Here is a 22951-nt window from a genome sequence, read left to right on the forward strand (position 1 = left end):
AACTGGGCCTGAATTGCATTTAAACGGCATATTTATCAGTACACACAGTATCCCAGGGCCCCTGCTGTCCTCAAGGTCGTATACCCTGAGATGTTAGATGCTGGCCAACTGACAATGACACTCCAGAGCTGGAACTTGGAACAGTCATAAATACAAGTAATAACAAAGAAATTAGAGAATTATAGTTTTTAATCTGATGATTTCTCTAATATAGACCCTTTCCTTAAAGATATATATTCATATATATTTTATTGACATAACTTATTAACAGAGTTTGCATATCTGAAACATACTAAAATTGAACTTATTTGCAGATTTTGATGAAGAACACCTTTGAAATGATGGGAGAAAATAAAATCTTTTTGGCAAGCCTTATCCAGATGGAGTATCATTGTAATTAATACTGCTGTTTTTTCTGTCTCTCCACATAAAATAAATATGCATACCCCAGTATCATTAAGATGACCTTGCTAATTAGGCACATATCAATTAGTATATTAATAGAGTTGAGTTGCTTTGCATTAGGATAAGCCATGCATTCATTACCTAATTCTCATTTTGTGGCGGGGGGGGGGGGGGGGGGGGGGGGGGGGGAACAACCAGAAAACAAAGAGACAAAAACAGCTGAAGTTCAAGAGCTAGATAGTGCTCAAGCTTAATTTGCATTAAGCTAACAGGATTATGGTTTCCAAAGGCGTTTATTGGAAATTTTTATTCGCTAAACCAAATATGCCTTTAACTTTATTCAACAACTCCCTGAGTTTATTTCTGAGCTGTGGGCAGTTACTAAAAGACTGTGTTGCCCACTTGCTGGGAATCCTACAGATTTCTCATGCTCTCATACGTGAAATTAATTTAAATCTTGTATAATTTTCACCATTTGAAGGATTCAACACCAAAAAGAAGAAATTTTTCTGCAAATAGAAAAGGATACACTTGTGGAATGGAAGCGGGGAGTGGGGGAAGATCTGAGGGAAGAATCCTGGAGGTGTGTGAGGACATAGACAAGACTTGCCGAGAAAATTGGAGGTTCTGATTTACATTTCAGTTCCACTAAAATTAAAATTAGATGAAAAGCCACATGACGGTGGGTTATTTTTGTAAGCATTCAACAACTAAATGAAATAGAAGATAAAGGGGAAAAGAGCCACTAGCAGGAAAGTCAAAGGTAAGAATAGTTGCAACTAGAATTTCTGAGCTCAATGCGGCAACCAATAGGTGAAAAACAGTGAAAGAGTCAATGCTACTGAGATTTCCACTCTTTTTGTTAAAACTTCCATCTGGATTTAACTATTTTCATCAAAGTCATAACTTCCAATGAGAAAATAGAGGGCTTTTCAAGATGTGATGTTAGCTGATTAATTTCTTCTTTCTTCTGTCCATTCACATTTGGGATGGCCACCTGTAACCTGGTCCTCAAGCCAGGCCAGGTCTCCACGGTTCAAGCATTAGAAGAAGAACTTGCTCTGATGCATTTGTCTTTTTATAATGACAAAGTCCTCCTTGGCCCTGTGGGAAATTTCTCTGACTTCTGGACAATCAGGCAACCACAGTAATCAGCAGAGCCTCCATGTGAGCTCAGCATTATACCAGCAGCCAGTTTTCCTGATGCCTAAATTGGTGTCTACATAGTCCCAGAAATGTGTGATGATGATCGGATTAACAAGATTAATTAACGATGGACAAAGAAAGGTCAAGAATGTCTATCCAGAGCTGAAGAAAAAACTCTCAGTCCTTACCATCATCCACAATGTCCTGGGCTGCCACGGAGTTTGTGTACACAACCAAATCAGAAAGCTCTCGGCACAGCTTCATGGTTTTCCTTCGGCGACCCAACCTGTGAAGTACACACCCAGGACTCAGGACATTTTGGAGCTGAAAGAGGTTTGGGCTTTTGGTTACTCCCCCTTCCCCGTTTAAGGTAATTACATAACGAATATCCGCCCCAGGTCGTAAGGGAGCCAGGATTGGAACCTGTGTGATTCCTAGTTCAGCACAAAATCCTACTATAGCAGACATGCCCCCACACCTGCCCAATCCTCAATTTCACTTTCTGGCATTTAAGTTACCCCTGAGTCAACTGTGGTCTGAAAATATCAAATGGGAAATTTCAGAAATAAACAACCCATAAGTTTAAAATTGTGCACCATTCTGATAGAGTGATAAAATCTTGTGCCGTCCAGCTCTGTCCCACCCAGGTCATGAATCGTCCCTTTTTCTGGCGTGTTCATGCTGTATGTTCTACCTGTCAGTTAGTCACTTGGTAGCCGTCTGGTTATCAGATTGACTGTGGAGGTATCACAGTGCTTATGTTCAAGTAAACCCTCATCTTACTTAACAAGGGCCATAAAGTATAAAAGTAGTGATGTTGGTCATTTGTACATGCCAAAGAGAAGCCATAAAGTGATTCCTTTAAGTGAAGAGGTAAAAGTTCTCAACTTAATAAGGAAAGAAAAAACATATATAGGGTTTAGTACTGTCCATAGTTTCAGGCATCAACTGGGAGTCTTGAAATGTATTCCTCATGAGTAAGGGGGGCTATTACAATGTGGTTTTATTCATTGCTCTGCCAGGAATCACAGCCTCTTCATTTGCCATGCATTTGCAAGCTCTATTGTGAAGGGCTTGATTCCCACTGTTACCCAGCTAGGGACTAAGGCCAGAGAGTTCACCAGTGAACCTTTGCAGAGAGGAGAGCCTAGACTAAAATGATATAGAAACATTGCATTGTAGGTCACAAGAATTATATACCTAAAGAGAAATATGCCAAATTTCCACAGTGATTATTGTTTAGATATACAATTACAAGTGATTTTCATTTTCTTCTTTATATTTTTCCTATATTCTCCAACTTTCTTAAAACAAATATGCATTACTTTATTTAGTGCTGTTTTCTCTTAGACGTTTTTTAAGGTCTCCTTCTCCTACAAAAACTCCTAGGATTTCCTCTACAACCTTACAAATTGTACCACTGCTCTTTACCGCAGTGAAGTCCTGCACAGGCTTTCGCATCACCCTCACAGACACACTCGCCTTCTGCAGGGGAATATCTAACTGTCAGGAACAATCCTCACTAAGGAAGGCAGACAAATGGCCAATAAACACTTGAAAAGGTGCTGAATATCATTAGTCATTAGGGAAATCCAAATGAAACACCACTTTACACCCACTAGCATAGTTACAACCAAAAAGGCAGACAATAACAAGTGCTAACAAGGATAAGGAAAAATTGAAACCTTATATATTTTGGGGCAATGTAAAATGGTACAACTGCTTTGGAAAATAGTTTTGGCAGTTCCTCAAAAAGTTAAAAGTTACCCTATCACCCAGCATCTCCACTTCTAGATACATACCAAGAGAAATAAAAACATATGTCCACATAAAAACTTGTATATGAATGTTCATAGCAGTATTACTCATAACAGCCAAAAAGTGAAAACAACCTAAACATCCTTTAACTCATGAATGAATAAGTAAAATGCAGTATCTCCATACAATGGAATATTATTCCTCAATAAAAAGGAAAGAAGTACTTGTAAATGGTACAACATGGATGAATCTTGAAAACATTATACTAAGTAAAAGAAGCCAGATGCAAAAGCCCAAATATTGTATGATTCCATTTATACACAATATACAGAAAAGGCAAAACTATACGGATAAAAAGTAAATTAGTGGCTGCCAGAGGCTGAGGGAGAAGTGAGCTGGGAGTGATTGTTAATGAGTAAAGAGCTTCTTTTGGGGGTGGTGAAAATGTTCTGGAATTAGATAATGGTGATATAGATTTATGTACTCAATAAATATTTATTGAGCACCTATTGGAGATAAGACAGTGAACAAATCAGACAAATATCCTTGTCCTAATGGTACTTATACACATTCAATTAAAAAGATATAAGAATAAAATGCTCCAATAGTTCATTTTGCCAAGAATGGAGGCATGAAGGTAGACGAGTATAAAAATCAGTGGAAAGAAAGAATACATATTCCTCCTTTTCAGGAAATTCCATAACCACTGGTGAAAATCTGGTTTTGTGCAGGCTAATGATTATAAATCAGTATGAAGCCATACCTAGAAATTGTAAGTAAAACTATAAGACACTCCATGACATGGAGAAATTCAACATTAAGTTATCTCTTTTTAGTTCTCATCCTGGAGGTGGATTAGGATACTGAAGTCCCAAAATGGCACCATCAGATATGATCAGGCCCTCATTACCATTATGGGCAAATCGATAATTGACACAAGGGCAGCATGCAACATGATTCCATGTGATGCCTGTAGTGATGTCTCATTTGTACATGTTCAGATTATTGTGGCTTTCCTTAAACACTGTCCTTTCCCTGGCCATACATTTCAGAGTTAAGCCTTTCCCAAACTTGTACTTGAGAACATTCACAGCAGAGGTCTCCCAGAAGGTGATCCTGTTTCTCTTTTATCCTTTACTGTAAACACCTATTCAACTTTCTGTTCCCTAAGTGTAGGGACCACATACACCTCCTCTGCCTTTATTAATTAGTTATTATTTTATGTATATATATTCTGTTGGAGCTCAAATGTAAAGTTTAAATATAAAATGTAAATTAAATATAAGAGTTCCTACAGGGCCTCTATGTTTCTTGTTTCATCTTTCAATAAAGGCACTCTGGGAGGCCGAGGCGGGAGGATTGTTTGAGCTCAGGAGTTTGAGACCAGCCTGAGCAAGAGTGAGACCCTGTCTCTACTAAAAAAATAGAAAGAAATTAGCTGGACAGCTCAAAATTTATACAGAAAAAATTAGCTGGGCATGGTGGTGCATGCCTGTAGTCCCAGCGACTCGGAAGGCTGAGGCAGTAGGATTGCTTGAGCCCAGGAGTTTGAGGTTGCTGTGAGCTAGGCTGACACCATGGCACTCTAGCCCGGGCAACAGAGTGAGACTCTGTCTCAAAAAAAAAAAAAAGGCACAGGTGCATGTGTATGTATCCATATCCATCTATCTGTAATATAATTTACATTTCTTTGTGAGACTTATGGTATAAATAAACTGCCAGAAAATCATATATTGGATCATGTGTCACAATTTAAAATATAGTCATGTTACTCATCACAAAAACTATTGGCAATAATAAAGAAAACAGTAGCTAATATTTCAGGGCACTTGTTTAATTGGGCCAAGACTTATGGAGCAAATTAGTTTAATTCCTTTAATCCTTACAATGACCCTAAGGGGTCAATATAAATGTGGAGCCTAACTTGTCCCATGTTAAAGTTGATAAGTGGAGGAACAAGAATTTGAAATGTTGCTGATTTCAAATCCCTGGGTCCTGACATGTGCTGAGCATCTGTCTTCTCCCTCAGTCTCCCGCGATAGCCCTCTGGACTAGTTTGTGAGGCCTCCTCCCTCTTCTCTGAAGATACCTTTTCCTTGACAACTGCTACAACTAGCATTTATGAAGAGCTCGTTCTGTGCCAGGCACAGTGCTAAGTTCCCTCATCCAGCCATCTCATATCCAGTTGATCTTCACATGTCCCACACTACACTGAGCACTTTACCTTGTAAGCCAATTCTCTAGACGTGAGCGAGTGAAACAGCCAAGCTAGCAGGGATAGAGAGGCCCCAGGAGTCTGAGCCAGAAACTTGGAGACGCTTTCTTACCTGTACAGCTGGCCACACTCCTTGCCAGGATTCTGCTGCGCATCCTCCTCATCATCAGTACTGTAAGATTTAGACCGTGATTTTGTGGTTTTCTGCCAGAAAAATCATAGTAAACTTAACAAACTCACTGCATCAGGTACATCTACAACACACAGAGAATGGACTGGGTTTTAAAATGCACATACATGCAAGCACAATAACTTGGAGGTAAAAAATTGACCAAGTATTGAAGTTTGCATTACCATTAGTAACAACCATGTCCAAGGCCATAATTATATTAAAATATTAATGCAAAATTGAGGGTTTCCTGCTTAGAAACTGACTTCTAAGTCACAAAAAATTGAAGTATTAGAAAGACTTTATTAGTCATGAATGTGAAGGCCTCTACCAGAGGTAGGGTCAAAGTTACAGTATTTATTTAAATGACTATAAGGGGCAAAATGTACTTTTGTAAAGTAAGCTCACTATTGATTAATGAATTATAAAAGGCAGATTTGGTTTTTTAAAAAAAGATATGCAGTAGCTTTTAAAAAATGAATAACTAGCTGGGTATGGTAGCTCACACCTGTAATCCTAGCACTTTGGGAGGCTGAGGTGGGAGGATCACTTGAGCCCCAAGAAGTTCAAGAACAGCCTGGGCAATAGCAAGACCCCATCTCTACAAAAACTTTTAAAAATTAGCTGGGCATGGTAGTAGTCTCAGCTATTTAGAGGCTGAGGCAGGAGGACTGCTTGAGCCCAGGAGTTGAAGGCTGCAGGGAGCTATGATGATGCTACTATAGACTGGGCAACAGAGCAAGACCCTGTCTCAAAAGAATAACAATGATTCCTCACTTTGATCAGTATGTACTCAAATGATCATCTAAATCAAACTGCGTTTTTGAGATTTTGACCCATTTTCATTCTTAGCCACAGACTAAAAATTGCTACCCACAGGATACATGCTGAAAGCCTCCAGAACTAACCTGGTGTCTTCTGGACAGAGTAGCTGTTTGACACAAAACCTTTTTGGGATGATGTGGTTTCACCCCCACCAATTTGGAGGTAGCCTGAATATTTAGGCAACACATAGCCTATATAAATAATGGGGAGGGACCACACTAATCATTGCAGAAAAACTTGCCATTAAAAATATAGCTTCTGCAAGCAAAGGTAAGACCCTTAGACAGAGTACCCTAGACATCTGGGGAAATGGCTTAGAAAGGGAAAGGGGACTCTATCCCCATATTATCACAGGACCAAGTCTCCTTCCAGATTTCCTCATATTCAACAAATAATAATAATAATAATAAAAAGCTACACTGTTGGCACAAACACACTCAACTCTCTACTGCACTGACAGTGAGGTACCAGTTTGGTCTGGAACCTTCTCAGCTACGACTTTGACCCTGCCCCTCACAGGATGTTATTTATGCCCGAGAACCTCAGTACGTGTGGGAGGGGAGCCCTGCCTTCTGATGAGCTCGCATTCCAGCCTGCCCTTTCACCGAGCTGGTCAATTGGTTAACCTCTCTAGCTTCCTATTGTGTTTTTAGAAAGGGTATGGCAATAACATCTATTTCAAAGTACTATTGTTGTGATGATTAAATGAAATGGCATAGAAAGTCATTCTGTAAGCTATATACATTAATTTCACACTCAAAATACTGTTGATATTTATAAAAATAATCTACAAATAGTCTCATGGACAGTTATTCTTACGCCTTGAGGCATCATAAATTCTAATTCTATAGTAGCTGAAGTATTCCCTAAAACATTTGCTTTGAAAAATAATTTTAATGTTAATGACAAGTTGTAATACAGAATGAAACATTATCTAATTCCACATATAGTTAGTAATTTGAGTTATACAATAATAAATTTATCTTTTTAAAATTCATTTTTTATTATAAAATGCCAAAAGCAGAAATAAGAAATAGATCACTAATGACATATAACATTCAGAGAAATATTTTTTGTACATACAGTTTTGACATATCTTATCATAGTTATCATACCATATAATATACTTTTTATCTGACTTTTTTCATTTAATGTTTTTCATGTTGAGCTCTTCAGGGTGGTCATCTTTTAATGGCTGCATACTTGTCTATTATGTGAATGAATCACATTATACTTAAGCAGTCTTTATGGGTGAACATTTTGGTTGTTTTTAATTTTTTGTTATAATGACAATTTTCCCAGCCTATTAATAAATTATCTCACTGATGGGCAGGAAATTCCAGATAAGACATTCCTTAAAGTAGAAATGGCCTTATAGAAACCTCATGCATAATGTATTAATAAAGTTCACTATCTAATAATTGCTTTCTTGCATATCATTTTTTACCTTTTTATTGAAGTGTAACATATATTTAGAAAAGTGCATCAATGATGACTTTTCACAAAGTGAAACCACCCAAGTGAGGCCATGGAATATTATCTGCCTCCCACCAGAAGCCTCCTGATCCTCCCATTCAGTCATTACTTTCTCTCCAAAGGTAATGACTATTCTGATTTCTACCTTATAGGGTCTTTTGTCTGGTTTTGAATTTCATATAAATGGAATCAAACTGTACTCTCTTGGGTCTGGCTTATTTTGCTCAATATCATGTTTATAAAGATCATATTATTGCATATAGTCATAATGTTGTCATGTTCATGGCTAAGTATTCCCTATGAGAATACATTACAATTTTTATTCATTCTGTTGTTGATGGATATTTGAACTGTTTTACTTTTTTCCTATTTGTACTAATACAAATAATGTCACTATAAATATTGTTGTTTCTGTCTTTTGACATACCTAAGGGAACTGCTTTGTCGTAGTGACAGCACAGCTTTAGCAGATGCTGTGAAACATTAATCGCATAAATGTACATATCTACAAGCAGTACATGAGAGTTCATGTTGTTCAGCATCCTCACTAACACTTCGTAATTGCCATCTTTTGTGTGTGTGTTGGATGTATATAGAATCTCCTTGTCATTTTTATTTGTGTTTCCCAGAGAACTGGTAAGGGTGAGCCTCTTTTCCTTATTAGACATATGGATAACTTCTTTTGTGAAGTGCCTGTTTAAGTCACTTGCCCATTTTTAAAAAATTAGGTTGCCTTTTTATTGATTTGTAGGAGCCATTTATATATTCAGGACATAATATATATTATATATACCCTTTTTAATAACATATCCATTATGTGTTGAATATGTGCATTTAAAATATTAAATATACATTCTTTGGGATATGTTATTGGATATTCATATTTAAAATATTCTTTCTAAGTATGCAACTTGATATTTGATACTTTTGATGAATGGAAGTTCTTAAATTTTAAAGTAGTTTAAGTATCAATCTTCTCCTTTACTGGGGTCCCATTTAAGAAATCTTCAGTTATTCCAAGGTCATGATGATATTCTCCTATCATAATACCTTCCAGAATCTTTACATTAATTGAATTACACATATTTATTACTCTTAATTCATACCTTATGTTTTCCAAAGTTGGTCATGAGGGATCGCCCATGTGATTTCTTCCCACTTTCCTTCACATCTGGATTCTGAGTAAATAAAGGCATAATGTAACTATTTTTTTCTTTGTTTTTTTCTTACCTCTAGGTTGAATGGCAGGGAGACCTTCTCCTCTCTTCCATTTGCCTGTCGGTGGGAAGCAAGCAGACCCTGCTCATTCCCTTTTGCTCCTTGTCCACTAACACAAAGGTGGCTGCATCTGCCTCCAGAGAGGGACACATGGGCATGGAGAGGCCTGGGTGCCAGCCAGGACACAGCAGCTGCCCACATGTTCCCAAAGCTGGAGTCAGGGTCTCTCAGCAATGCCCAGCTGTGCCAGCCCTCACACTGCATAATGCAGGAGGTGTTCTGAGTGGGGATAAATCATTTCCAGTTAAGAGTAGATTTAATTTTAGAAAATGACAAAAAGTCATTAAGAGCCAATTCTGTTGAATACAGAAAGTGATCACATTGACCGAACATTGCTATTGGAATTTCAAAACATTAAAAATAAATAAAATCCAAGTATATCTTTCAGGTGATAAGATTGTCTTTGTTTGTTTCTTTAAAGTAAACCACAGCAAAGCCTATCTGCTCATTGAAATATTCCCTCTGTGGTGAGCACTGGAAAGAGGTATTATAACCTCTGAATTTTTCCTCACCTGGGTTAATTTTCCAGGTGAGAGATCCTAGGCCAGCACTCCTTGCAGGAGCCTATGTCTCATTAGGGGACAGAAAGGCCCCCTACTAAGAGGGTTTAGACTCCTATTCAATTGTTATCCCTAAAAATATGCTAGGTGGTTCATTGCTGATAACATGGTATAAAAAGACCAGCAACCACATGTACTCACCAGCAAACCGGTTTCCCTGATCATCACCTCAGTGCACATTTGGGAATAATACCAACTGGGTGTCGGGCAGATGTGGGCCGGGGGAGGGGATGGGTGTATACCTACATAATGAGTGAGATGTGCACTGTCTGGGGAATGGACAAGCTTGAAGTCTGACCCGGGGGGTGGGGGGGTGGGGGGCAAGGGCAATATACATAACCTAAACTTTTATACCCCCATAATATGCTGAAGTAAAAAAAAAAAAAAGACCAACAGACCCTATCTGCCCAGGATTCCAGCTACATAGAGAAGAAACAGAGATAACCACATAAATGGAATAAATGTGGGTGAGCAAAACCACTTAAAACCAGTAAGTTGGGAAGGGCATATGCACATGTCCATAGACACTAATCAAAGAAGCAATTAGAAGTGAGAAGAGGATAGGAGGAGTTCAAGAATTGGTTGGAGAAAGAGCAATTCAAAAACACTGGAGGGTAGGAGTGAGGCTTTATAGGGGGACGCAGTTAACTGTTGACTGGTTCATGTATGTGCATGCCAGTCAACAGTAAACTAGCATGTACGCTCATTGCCCTTGAAGGCCTATTAAAGCTGATCACTAACTGTCAAAAACTCTGAAATCAAGCAGGTAGCCAGATATGGTATAGAAGTATCACTGTTAGCAGACCCAGTTCTGCCCCCAGGTAGCTGCATAGCCTTTGGCAAGCCCCTTCTCTTGGTCTCAGTTTTCTTATCCATGAAATGGACCAAGTAACCTGTGAGTTCCTTTCTACTTGTAACAGCCCATTTATTAATAGGGGGACCATGTCATTTATTTTCCATGACAGGAACATTTTAAGAATGAAATGGGGCACTTTTAATGTATCTATTAATAGTAGGTCCCTACTATACCCTAAGGATAATGCTAAGTGCATTACATATATTTTCATTTAATATATACAACCACCCCTGGAGATAACTATGATTAAAATCCCAATTTCACAGAAAAGCTTGAAGTTAGATAATAGCTCCAAGTTACAAAGCCAGTTGGTGATAAAACAGGCTTCTGTCTAGCTCTAAGTCTTTCCTCCGGCTTCCTCCCCACTACACGACATCTTCCACCTCATGCCCCCTCTTTACACAGGACACAGATATCCACAGCCATCTACCCCTATCTTTGACCTCTCCCTGAGCATCGGCACCACATCTTTCATTAAAATCATGGGTAAGACATTGTCCTAGGAACTTGGCATGTATACAAGGGTGACAGCAAATAAGCAAGATGCAGACTCTGTCCTTCCTAGGCTTGCTATCCAATGGCGGAGACGATCACTATAATGGGGAACTCTCAGGGCACTGTGGGATGGCACAGGGAGGCCATCTACCCAGACTTGAGGATTAAGGAGGACTGCAAGGGGACATGATGCAAAAGCTGACACTGGAAGGTGAGTAAACATTATCTATGTGAAATGGGGAAGAGGAAGTGTGTTGTGGCCAAGAAAACAGCAAACACAAAGACCAGGTAGTAAGAGCATGGTACCTTCCAGGAAATGAAGAAAGTGGGAGTGTGTATGTGTGTACTTAAACACACGTGCACTGTGTAGTCAGTCACCACTGGGGTCCAGAACATGAAGGGAGGATCTTCTGGGCTATTATCTCTGAATTTGAGCTTAATCTTCCAAACTATAAGGAGCCCGTGAATGGTTGAAAAGAGAATGACATGAGCAGTCGCACATTTCGGAACTGTCATGGTGGTGGTGGTATGAATGAGACCTTGCAGGGGCCGGCTGAGAGCTGCAAAAGCCCAGTTAAGGACTCCAGGCACCAGCAGTTCAACTGTGAAGAAAGGAGATTTATGAACTCTTAAGAACTCTTTCCTGTGTCAACTAAGTTCTTCCAGCTTGAAAGAGAATGTTATTATTTTTCTCCAGGGCTCTCCAGGAAAAAGACAGCACAAGTAAAACAATCCTGCACTGCTGACTGACAGTCTAGGAAAGTGGAAGCTAAGAGATGTGCTGCCCTGAGCCACACTCGGCACATTCTCAGCTTCGGATTTAAACATACGTACGTATCTGGCACAAATGGACTTGTCTCAATAGTAACTTGCCTCCACTTGCCCACTGAACCAAAACCGTATTTTAAAAACACAGCAGCGTTAAAAGCCCTAACACTTTTTAGCCCAGTTTCTTAAAGTCACAGGTGCCATTTATTTTATACTAATCTAATGCCTTCTCTCAGTCACCCTGATTTAACGGAAAGTAAAAAATAAGAAAAAAAGGGGACGAGTTTTGCTCTATTACATCTCTGAAATTTGAAGTTCCCTTAAAATTTTACCTGATGGGGAAATTGTCATTAGGATCTCTTCGATGAATAGCAAAAAAAAAAAAAAAAAAAAGAGATGGGCTTAATTTGTTTCTTCCAAAACATCCAAGACCTATGGTTGCCTTTGCACTTGGAAAGATCTAGGATGGGGCAAAGACTTCTCTAAACACATGAGGGGAAGTGACTAGCCCAGATTGGCCAATGAGAGTTCACTGAGGACAAGAAGCAGAATCAAGCTGGGCTAACCAAATGTGAACTCACAAGCATGTGTGTTTGTGAAAATAAGTGACTGGAGGAGAGGAGAGTGAGAAGATTATTACTATTTATAAAAATTTTAAAGAACACCCAAAACTATATATGATAAACTGTAAGGGCAGTAATGCTGTGATTGATCTTTTGGTTTTCTCCCCACAATCCATCCACCCTTCTAACATGCAGTTTGAGAGATGCTGACCTTGGCACCAGTTCCAGAGTAAGATCTCATTGGCATCAGCAAGCCAGTGTTATCCTGTGCCCTGGGCAAACTATTGTTTCAGGCAGGACACTTACCCAAGACCCCAGTAATTAGCTTAGGGACAGGCACATGAGCTAGGTTCCCCAATCAGAGCTAAGCATAGGCTCTGGTGTGCTGGTTGGGGCAGATAGGCTGTCTCACTCTCTGGATATGGACCAAAAAACATAGCTCATGGGCCTATTGGCAGTCACCCTGCAACCGCTGAGGAAAGAAGAATCAGACTTGGGATGCTGCTAATGGCATGATAAAGCAAAAAGATAGGTCTCTGATGACACCATTAAGCCTCTGAATTAAGCCCATCCTGAAGGCTGCTCTGTAAATGAACTTTCCACCTACCTAACTCAACATCTTTCTCCATCATTTAAGCTATTTTGAATTAGATTTTCTATATCTGGAAACAAAATAGACCTGAAAAACAGCCTAGGATCTAGAGGGCAACCACCATTGCCGAGTGGTTACTTGGATTCAAGGGTGGTCACCTCCATATGTTCTTCCCTCTATCTGAGGATCACTGAGCCCTGGAAGACATGTGGTGGTAGCAGAGAAGGCTGCCATTAGCTGAGCCAACAACTACATGGATCTTCTCTGGGCCAGACTAAATGTCCTCATTGCCCGACAATGGGAACATCACTAAACCCACTATTCAGCTTCCCTGCCCATTTATGATATTTTTATTAGGAAGCAGAGCTAAAAATCTCAGCCAGAGCCCAAACCATCCACTCATTCCTTCAACCAACAACTATTTATGAAGGTCTTACTAAGCTCCAGTCACCATACAAACCAGAAAAACAATGGTTTTCAAGACAGACATGGTTCCTGTCTTCATGGAATCCAGTCTAGTTGTGAAGACAGACACTGAACAAATTGCAATGTATGTTTAAAAAAAAACTTCAGAAAGGAGAAGATATAACAGGCTACCATGGACAATATAAAGGGGATAGCTACCCTAGTCCAGGGGTCAAGGCAGGACTCATTCAGGGTACCCATGAAAACTGGAATTTAAAAGACTAGTAGGAGTTAGCTAGAGCAGATGTCAGAACGGGGTGTTCTAGGCAGAAGAAATGGAATGTGAGGAAGACTGGGGCATATAAAGGCAATAGTGGCTGGTGTGACAATATGGAAGATGGTGGGACAGGGAAACAAATGGGAGATCCCAGGCTGGAGATACAGGCAAAGATGCAATGATGCAGGTCCTTGAAAGTTTGGTTAAAGAGTTTGCAATTTATCCCAAGCATAATTGGAAGCCACTGAAGAATTTTAAACAGTGGAATAACATGATCAGATATGCATCTTTTAAAAATCATACCGATTTCAGAGTGGAGATTAGATTGAAGACAGCAAGAGAAGTCTAGGTGAGAGGTGAGCTTGGTCTAGATTAGGACACAGCCACAGAGAGAAGTGAACAGACTCAGGAGGTGCAAGCTCCAGAGGCTGATTGGACATGGGAGGTGGGGGTGGGGGGGTGAGTACACGGTGGCTGAAACCTCTTCCCTTATGGGAGCGTGCATTGGGAAGATGAATCCAGTGACACTGTGCCTTGTCCTGAGGGTCCCCGTAAAGCAGTATTTGAGTCATTTCCACCCCCACCCACCCATCTACTTGTAACTATTTCTCAAATCATTTTGCAATCAGAGATTTTCATTTCTCAAGCAATATGAGGATAGAAATGGAAGAAGCTAGAGAAGCATTTCACAAATGACAAATGATTGGAAACAAAGTATGCAGTACTTTCCTTTCCTGCCAAAAGACAAATACAAGAGGGAACCATATACCTGCTTTAGGTGTGCATTTAAGCCTTCATGCGTTGCCTTCAGTAGTGCCCTCACTGTGAAACTATCAGGATCTTCTTTATCTCGAATTTGAGATTCTTTTAACAGTGATTCCAGTTTTTTCCTTATGAAAGATTCCACCTGATGCTCAGTGGTCCCATTATTCTGCAAAGAATTAAGTAATGCAAATGATTTTCCTTAAGAAACACAGAATCAATTAGAATACACCCTTTGATCAAGCCACAATTGCTTTCATGATTTCATTATTTTCCAATTACCTATAAGAAATTAAGCTCATTGTACCATTTTGGTCCTCCTTCCTCCACAAATCCTATGATAATCATTACTATTTACTAACAACTCACTTTCTGCCAGCTACTCTTCCTGTGACTGCTTTCAACTCTCAAGAACCTTATAAAGTCTTATTATCATTTCCACTTCAGTGATACAGAATCTGATGCATAGAGAAATTAAGATACTTGCTCAAGGCTACAGAGCTAGCAAGTAACTCAGGCAGCATCAAACATCAGGACTCCAAAGCCCTTCCCACTGTGCTATTTCATGCTTTCCAATAGGTGGAAGGCCAGGGAAAGTTTTCTGAGGCTAAATTTTCTAAACCTACATAGATGAGTTTGAGCAAAAATGTGCAATTTAAAAAAATCACTTTCTTCACTTTCTTCCAATGTTATGGAAATTTCTAGAGTTGAGGATTATTCTGAGATAAAATTTCTTTCTTATCTCCAACTCCACTATATGATTAGAGAAAATTCAATACTTACTTGTACCATGATTTGTCATTATAATTATTAATACTTTACAATCACAATTAATTTCAAGGGTTTTTGATAATAGAGCTACACCTGTGTCCAGATGATGACTCATACAATTGTGAGATGATCAAGGGATATAGATTTCTTTGAAGTCTTGTTTAGCACAGCTTTTTAGCCACCTGGCTCTGCCTGAAGCCAACAGGCCTAGCATCTATTCACTGCTCTTCTGCTCTTCAAATATGCCCACCCCTCCCTCTGCCCAGTACCTCTCTGTAAATTCTTCAACCACTTGCCAAAGACCAATTCATGCAAAGGTAAGGAAAGGAATACTCCTCCCTAAGAACAATTCCCACATTCTTCACCAAAAGCTTAAGACCATTTTTCCATTTGCAAATGTATTTCTAAGAGGTCATTATATTTGAACCCTACAAAATGAGTAGCTTTCCAATAATGAATTCTTTTTCAAAAAAGCCTATTCAAAGCAACATGAACGCCCTAAGGCAAAATTTTTAGAAATCTACAACAGGATAGCTACTGAATTTCCCTATATCACTATCATATGCATTAATATCTTTAACACACCCGATGAATGAGGCACTCCACTTCACTGGAGACCCTCAGGTCTGGAAGGAGGTGCAAAGATGAGAAAGAGGTGGCCTTTTACATCAGAAGGGAAACCCCACTATGCTAGCAAAAGCATGCTCCCAAATATCTTACCTTGCTCTCCACAGATCCCTACAAAAGCACAGACACCCAGTACAACAGAGGTTCTGAGAAAAAAACATGGCATTCCTGCCTCAGTGACTGAGAAGGCCTCAACAAACAGGTGGGAACTGACTGGGATTCTCATGGTGACTATGTCAATAATGATGGAGAGAGGGGCTTTCCTCCCATCCATAGTTCTAACAAAGGATTTAGATGAGTAGAACATGTTCTGCAAACACAAGGAACACACGAATTTTCCTAGAGCAGGAGTGGAGGAAGGTAGTGGCAGATAAAGTACCTTGGAGAATGGAGGGACTTGAAAGCAGGAGTCTTAGAGTCTCTGATGAGAGTGGACAAGTGCCTGAGGAATACTCTAGAAATAATATTAATCGGGCAGTGTGTGGTAAAAGAGGAAGGGTGTCTGCAGATGAAAAGCCAGGCACACTAGTCCCCACTGCAGGCACTAAGTGCCTAGGCTAGTGTGCTAGAGGATTTAATAAAGATGAGCAAAAGTTTGAGAGCAAAACTCATTTTGCATGGAACAAACATGGAGTGAACTTCTGCTATGCGATACAGAGGAACACTGCCACTTCACAGAACCCTCAGCGTCACAGAGAAGGCTGACACCTCAGTGGATAGTTACACACACAAGAACGAGTAGAGTGGCACAGTAGAGTGTGCAAGGTGTCATGTGCACACAGAGGAGGGGCACTGTGCCCAGCCTTGGGGATTCAGGAGACTTCTGGGAGCAGAGGACACCTGAGCCACATCTTAAAAGATGAGTGTATTAGTTTCCCGTGAATGCTGTAACAAATCACCATAACCTTGGTATTTTATTTTATTTTTTTTTTTATTTTTTTTTTGAGACAGAGTCTCACTTTGTTGCCTGGGCTAGAGTGAGTGCCGTGGCGTCAGCCTAGCTCACAGCAACCTCAAACTCCTGGGCTTAAGCGATCCTGCTGCCTCAGCCTCCCGAGTAGCTGGGACTACAGGCATGCGCCACCATGCCCGGCTAATTTTTTCTATATATATTTTTAGTTGTCCAGATAATTTTTATTTCTATTTTTAGTAGAGATGGGGTCTCGCTCAGGCTGGTCTCGAACTCCTGACCTCGAGCGATCCACCCGCCTCGGCCTCCCAGAGTGCTAGGATTACAGGCGTGAGCCACCGCGCCCGGCCATCCTTGGTATTTTAAAACAACAGAAATTTATTTTCTCACAGATCTGGAGGCCAAAAGTATGAAATGAAGGTATTGGCAGGGCCACACTCTTTCCAAAGGCTCTAAGGGAGGATCCCTCCTTGCCTCTTCCAGCTTATGGGGGCTCCAGGTATTCCTTGGCTTGTGGTAGCATCACTCCAATCTCTGCCTCTGTCTGCACACGGCCTTCTCCTGTGTGTCCCCCCTTCTGTCAATATCGTCTCTTCTTATGAGCACACTTGTGACTGGATTTAGGACTCACCTGGTTAGTCAAGAATTATATTATCTTGAGATTCTTAATTTAATTACATCTGCAAAGCCCCTTTCTCTAAATACTGTCGCATTTACACATACCAGGGGTTAGGACTTAGACCTATCTTCCAGTGGCCAAGTCAACCCACTACAACGAATAAGAGCTGATCATCGGGCAAAGGGCAGAAGAGTAGCATTTTGATGTGAGCAAAAGCATGGAGAAAACAAACAGCATCAAAATAACTAGTAACCATATAAACATGGAGAAAAGAGCCACAGTAGAACATAGAAAAAGCAACTAAGACTGTATACGGTAGTCCCCCCTTATCTGTGGGGTATATATTCCAAAAGCCCCTGTGGGTGCCTGAAACCATGGATAGTACCGAACCCTATTCATACACTACTTTTCTTCCTGTATAGTAATAGATGGATACACCAGACAAAGGGATGATTCATGTTCCAGGTGAAATGGAACAGGAGGGTGCAAGATTTCATCATGCTACCCAGAACAGTACACAATTTAAAACTTATGAATTGTTTATTTCTGGAATTTTCCATTTAATATTTTTGGACCACAGTTGATCATGGGTAACTAAACTGTGGAAAGCAAAACCACAGTTAAAGGGGGACTAGTGTCTTGTCCCAAGGGTCACAAAGCACCGTCACATAGCAATACTTCATTTGAGCCAACAAACACCTTTTAAAGTAAGCACTGGGGTTAGCTGATTCTTTCTCATAATGACACAGAGGCAGAAAGATTCAGCAACTCTGAACACACATGCCTATGAAAGGGCTGAATTCGAACTTGAACCCAAGACTTCTCATTCGAAATTGTCTTTTTGCCAAGTGATGCTGCAGCCATCCCTTTTATATTGTTACAGAAAAAGATAAATTTGTGAGTCAAACTAATCATGAGCATACCTGGGTGTAGTGATTTGTGCCTGTAATCCCAACTACTCAGAAGGCCGAGTAGTAAGGATCACTTGAGGCCAGGAGTTCAAGACCAGCTTGTACAATACAGCAAGACCCCATCTCTAAAAAAATTTTTTAAATTAGCCGTGGTGGTGCTCACCTATAGCCCCCAGCTACTCAGGAGGCTGAGGCAGGAGGATCACTAGAGCCCAGGTTTCTGAGGCTGCAGTGAGCTGTGATCACACCACTGCACTCCAGACTGGGCAACAGAGTGAGACCTTGTCTTTAAAAGAAAAAAGAAATAATCATGAGCAGGCTCATGTTTTAAGCAACAATTATTCCTGTCCTGAAACCTGGGAAATACATCACTGTAATCCCTCTGGGGAAACCAGTAGGTTTCACTTAAGGTCAGAAGCAGATCCAAGAAAAGAGCTCCAGGTCTCTGACCTCTAGTGCATTTGATCAAGTGATGCAGAGCCTGGTGGAGAGCGTGTTTGTTGGGAGAACAGAGAGAAAGCGTGTGAGAGCACCTAGCGTGCCCAGTCTCACACGGGAGGCTCCGAATGAGCATCGTTTCCTTCTCTTGCTCAGGGCCTCACAAACAGTCCGAGACAGTAAGGAGATGAACCGCCGCCATTATGCCAAGTCGCTTTCACCGTCAGCAAAGCAAGGCTCAAAATGCAAAGCCAGGACCGACTGGCACTGGTAAAATAATGAATGCTTAACACAAAGGCTGTAACTATTCACTTCACATCCTCTAAACACTGGGAGTTGCTGAAGGAATGATATCTCTTGCCTGTTGATCTTTTTATTCTCTGTGATTTACAGCACAAGAAAACTGGCAGTCATGGAGAACAAATAAATGTGTGGCTGAGGTTTCATTAATATATTATCATTCGGTCCTGGAACCCAGTGGCACTACTGAAAGGAAGCTGGGACAGACACTTGACCTAGAGACCTCCAGCCACCGTGCAGCTGTGGCAGAGACCACAGCTGAAAGCCCCATGTATCTTGCTTTTTTGTTCTCTGGGCCAGGGGGAGAGGAAGGACGGTGCAGCTGAGGGGAAAGGGGAGGCAGCCATCAATACGGTCAGGAGGAGTTTCCACCAGGGTAGTAACCAGAGGTCCCAGTTCCCTTTTCTGAGAGGTAAATTGGATCCAGGAGTCTTTCTCTACCACAGATCAATCAATCAAACACACAAACACATTCTCATTTTGTCTCCAGCATGAAACTAAAGCATCGCTGAAAAAGCAGAGGGCTGCCCCAAACCACTACCGTCCTTCCCAACTGGGAAGAAGCAGGAAAGGGGAGAGACTGGGTTGGAGGGGCCTCGCTCCTTAAGAGGGACCCTTTCAAACAGCGGGGCTCCAGCTCCACTGCACACTGGAATCACCAGGGACTGCTCAACATTCTCAGGCCACACACCAAACCAATACAACAGAATCTCTCAGCTGGAACTCAGACACTGGGATTTTTAAAAGCTCCCCTGTCATTCCAATGCGCAAAGTTGAGGATCTCTGCTTTAAAAAACAAACAAACATATTGACATAAAATTGTTCCAGAACTGTTTCCTGAAAAGCCTATGTCTCCTTTAAATTACCCTTTGCAAAAATCATGTGAGTATACTTCTGTGGATTTATTTCTGGGTGCTCTATTAACTTTGTTCTATAACTCATACCTTATACAAAAATTAATCAATGTCCTAATATAAATTATTTTTATCTGTTATTGAACTTTATATAAATGGAATCATATAATGTGTACTCTTTTGTCTCTGGTTTCTTTTGCTCAATTTTATGCTTGTGAGATTCATCCATGTTGTGTATAAAAATAATTTCATTTAATCTCATTACCATTTAATATTCCTTCTATGAATATACCATGATTCATTTATCCATTCTACTCTTGATATATATTTGGGTTGTTTTCAGTTTTTGCTGTTGTAAATTGTGCTGCTATGAATATTCTTGTACATGTCTTTTGGTGCAGTGTTGCTAGGAAAGTGTTTACTCTGGGGAGGGTGTATTAAACAAACAAACAAACAAACCAAAAAACTGGAGTATCTCAACACCCTCAAAAGTCCTTTCTTTCTCCTTTTGGACTAGAGTCTGGAGACAGGAAGAACAATATCGCCGCCCTCTGTGAGCACCTTACAGCTGTCCAAGCCCTTGCCTGAAGGTCTCCGGCTGCAAAGCAGCTGCTTCTCAGCCATTTGCGCCTGTGCCTCTGCTCCTGCCCTCTGCTGTTGCCTGCTTGCTCCTGTAGCTCACTTAACACATCTTTTTCTGTCTAAGGACCAGTAGTATCACATACTAGAAGCAACTGCAACCTTCCAGAGATCTTCCAGGTCACCTTCCTCATTCCCTAACCCTTGTTGCCAGGGCTCCCAGCATGCCCAGCACGTGAGCATTTCCACTCAGACTAAACACTTTCAGTAGCAAGAACTCACAATCCCGAGAGGTAAAACCCACCCCCTCTGGGAGTGCTCATACATTTTAAACCACCAAGATTCATACTCCTTAAAATGGCTCAAAGCATAAAAGGAATAACTTAGGAAGATGAAACTGTAGCTAAAGTAGTGAGAAAGGAGGAAAATGAATAAAATGTACAGTGAGAAATAGATACACACAGCCTAAATCCTGGCTTTAAAGCATAAGACAAAAGTTTCTACAAGTTACTGTACTAGGGCTCGTTCAGAACACGTTAGAAGGCTTGGTGTTTACCAGGCGAGCTTCGTGTAAGGAGACAGGGAGCTGACGTTTATGCCTGAGAGGGTGGCTAAACACAGATTGAGAGAGGGCAAGAAAGATGTTGAATAAATGAGCAGAGGAGGTAAAAAAAAATCAGTGAAGTTGAAATAAGGGTCTGGGAAGTCTGTAAGTCACACTGACATTAGAGGACCTCATAAAGATGAATAATGGTTAGCTGGCCTCAAGGAATCAAATCTGTTAGATTACTGTACTGCGGTTAAAAGGAAATTGTCCCGTGTCTTTGTGCTGTATGATCGTGGGTGACTGAACATACTGGCTTTATTTTGTGGCTTATACATTATGAACCAGATTTTCTCTGGCTGACACCACAAAATAATATGTGTCAAAAGCTTAAAGAATTCAATTAATTCAACAACAGAAAGTGTTTATTACAGAAGCAAAAGCCTTATGGCATGGTTTGAATGGCTTACTTAGAAGTAACAGGAGTCCTGTTCTCCTCATCTGCTTCTAACACCAGGGTAACTCTGGGAGAGCCACAAATCTACCTTCCGACCTTTGCTCTTGGGATTGCTTCTGTCTGCAACATTCTTCCCCAGTTATCAACTTGGCTACTCTTCACTTCTTTGCTTAAATGCATCTTCCCTATGAAGCCTTTCCTGGATATCTCATCTAAAACTTCACACACACACCTTCACACACACACACACACACACACACACACATGCATAAGCGTGGGCACAGGCATGCACACGTGGACACACACACATACACACCCTTTTTTCCTTTAGCGCTTATCACTGTCTATTACACTATACATGTATATTTTGCTTATTTGTCTTGTTTCTTGTCTATTCTCTTCCTTTCTCATTCATGAGTAAACTCCACGTAGGCAAGGAGTTTTGTCTGTTTGGTTACTGTTAGATGCTCCAACACCTAAAACAGCGATGGGCACATCTCCAACAGGAGATGTGCAATAAAAATGTGTTGAATGCACAAATGAATCTTATATAACTTCATGAGAGTTAGTGTTCCAGTGTCCACGAATGCTTAGTTAAAATTTTTATTTATTGCAATAATTCAGATATAAATCTAATCACATTCCGTCAACTTAAAACTGATGGTAAGAGCTTCCTTTAAGGTAATTATTGGTTCACATGAACAATACACAGTATTCCGTCTTTGCAAAAATATGTCGGGTATTTGGCTATATCAGGCAATTTAAATTCATCACTCAGAGAAGGCATTTGAGCCCTCTGCCAACAATAGGACTATAAATTGACAGATTACCAGATAGCACTTTGGCTTTCTAAACATAGCATTGCCTTTTCTCAGAAGAGCTCAAAAGTAGCAAAAAGTGGTTCGGAAAAGATGAAGTATAAACTTTACATATTTGTATAGTTTTGGTTACTTTATGTATTTTATCTCCTAAAATATAACAGAGACCCCTGTAAACCTTTACAATGAAGATGCTCTACTTTCACTTTGGGCCAGATTAAAGAATCCACATGAAAGATCATGTCTAATTTTGTTGGAATCATGTTCTAAACTATCTACTTACATGGACTTCTAGACCGAGAGACTTCGAAGATGAGAGGAATCCACTTGGATACTTCACAGGTGAAATTGCTTCCATGAGACTATATTCCTAACGCTTCTTTATGATTACATACATTTAACTTAGGAAGTTGAAAGGCTCGCTGACATTGGAAGAAGAATGATACAGCTGGGTGGATTTAGAAACTAGAATAACTTGGGTTTTAGTCAGAGCAATAAATGACTACGCTGTAATAGTAGTTAAATTTCTACCACTGGTTTTCACTAAAAACAGCATTCCCTAAACACATAACT

General features: G+C 40.3%; 1 protein-coding gene across 1 annotated transcript in view; it reads right to left on the bottom strand.

The window, feature by feature from the left end:
• The window catches only part of PLCH1 (phospholipase C eta 1), a 209641-nt gene that overhangs the window by 17777 nt on the left and 168913 nt on the right, over nucleotides 1-22951 (bottom strand). Inside the window, exons 12-15 of the mRNA XM_045539517.1 lie at nucleotides 14558-14719; nucleotides 9101-9172; nucleotides 5637-5728; nucleotides 1740-1837 (exon numbers count right to left, since the gene is read on the bottom strand). Of these exons, the coding sequence (XP_045395473.1) occupies nucleotides 1740-1837; nucleotides 5637-5728; nucleotides 9101-9172; nucleotides 14558-14719 (424 nt within the window). The remainder of the gene's footprint in view (nucleotides 1-1739; nucleotides 1838-5636; nucleotides 5729-9100; nucleotides 9173-14557; nucleotides 14720-22951) is intronic.

This window comes from Lemur catta, chromosome 1 (assembly GCF_020740605.2).
Source record: "Lemur catta isolate mLemCat1 chromosome 1, mLemCat1.pri, whole genome shotgun sequence".
Classification (NCBI taxonomy): domain Eukaryota; kingdom Metazoa; phylum Chordata; class Mammalia; order Primates; family Lemuridae; genus Lemur; species Lemur catta.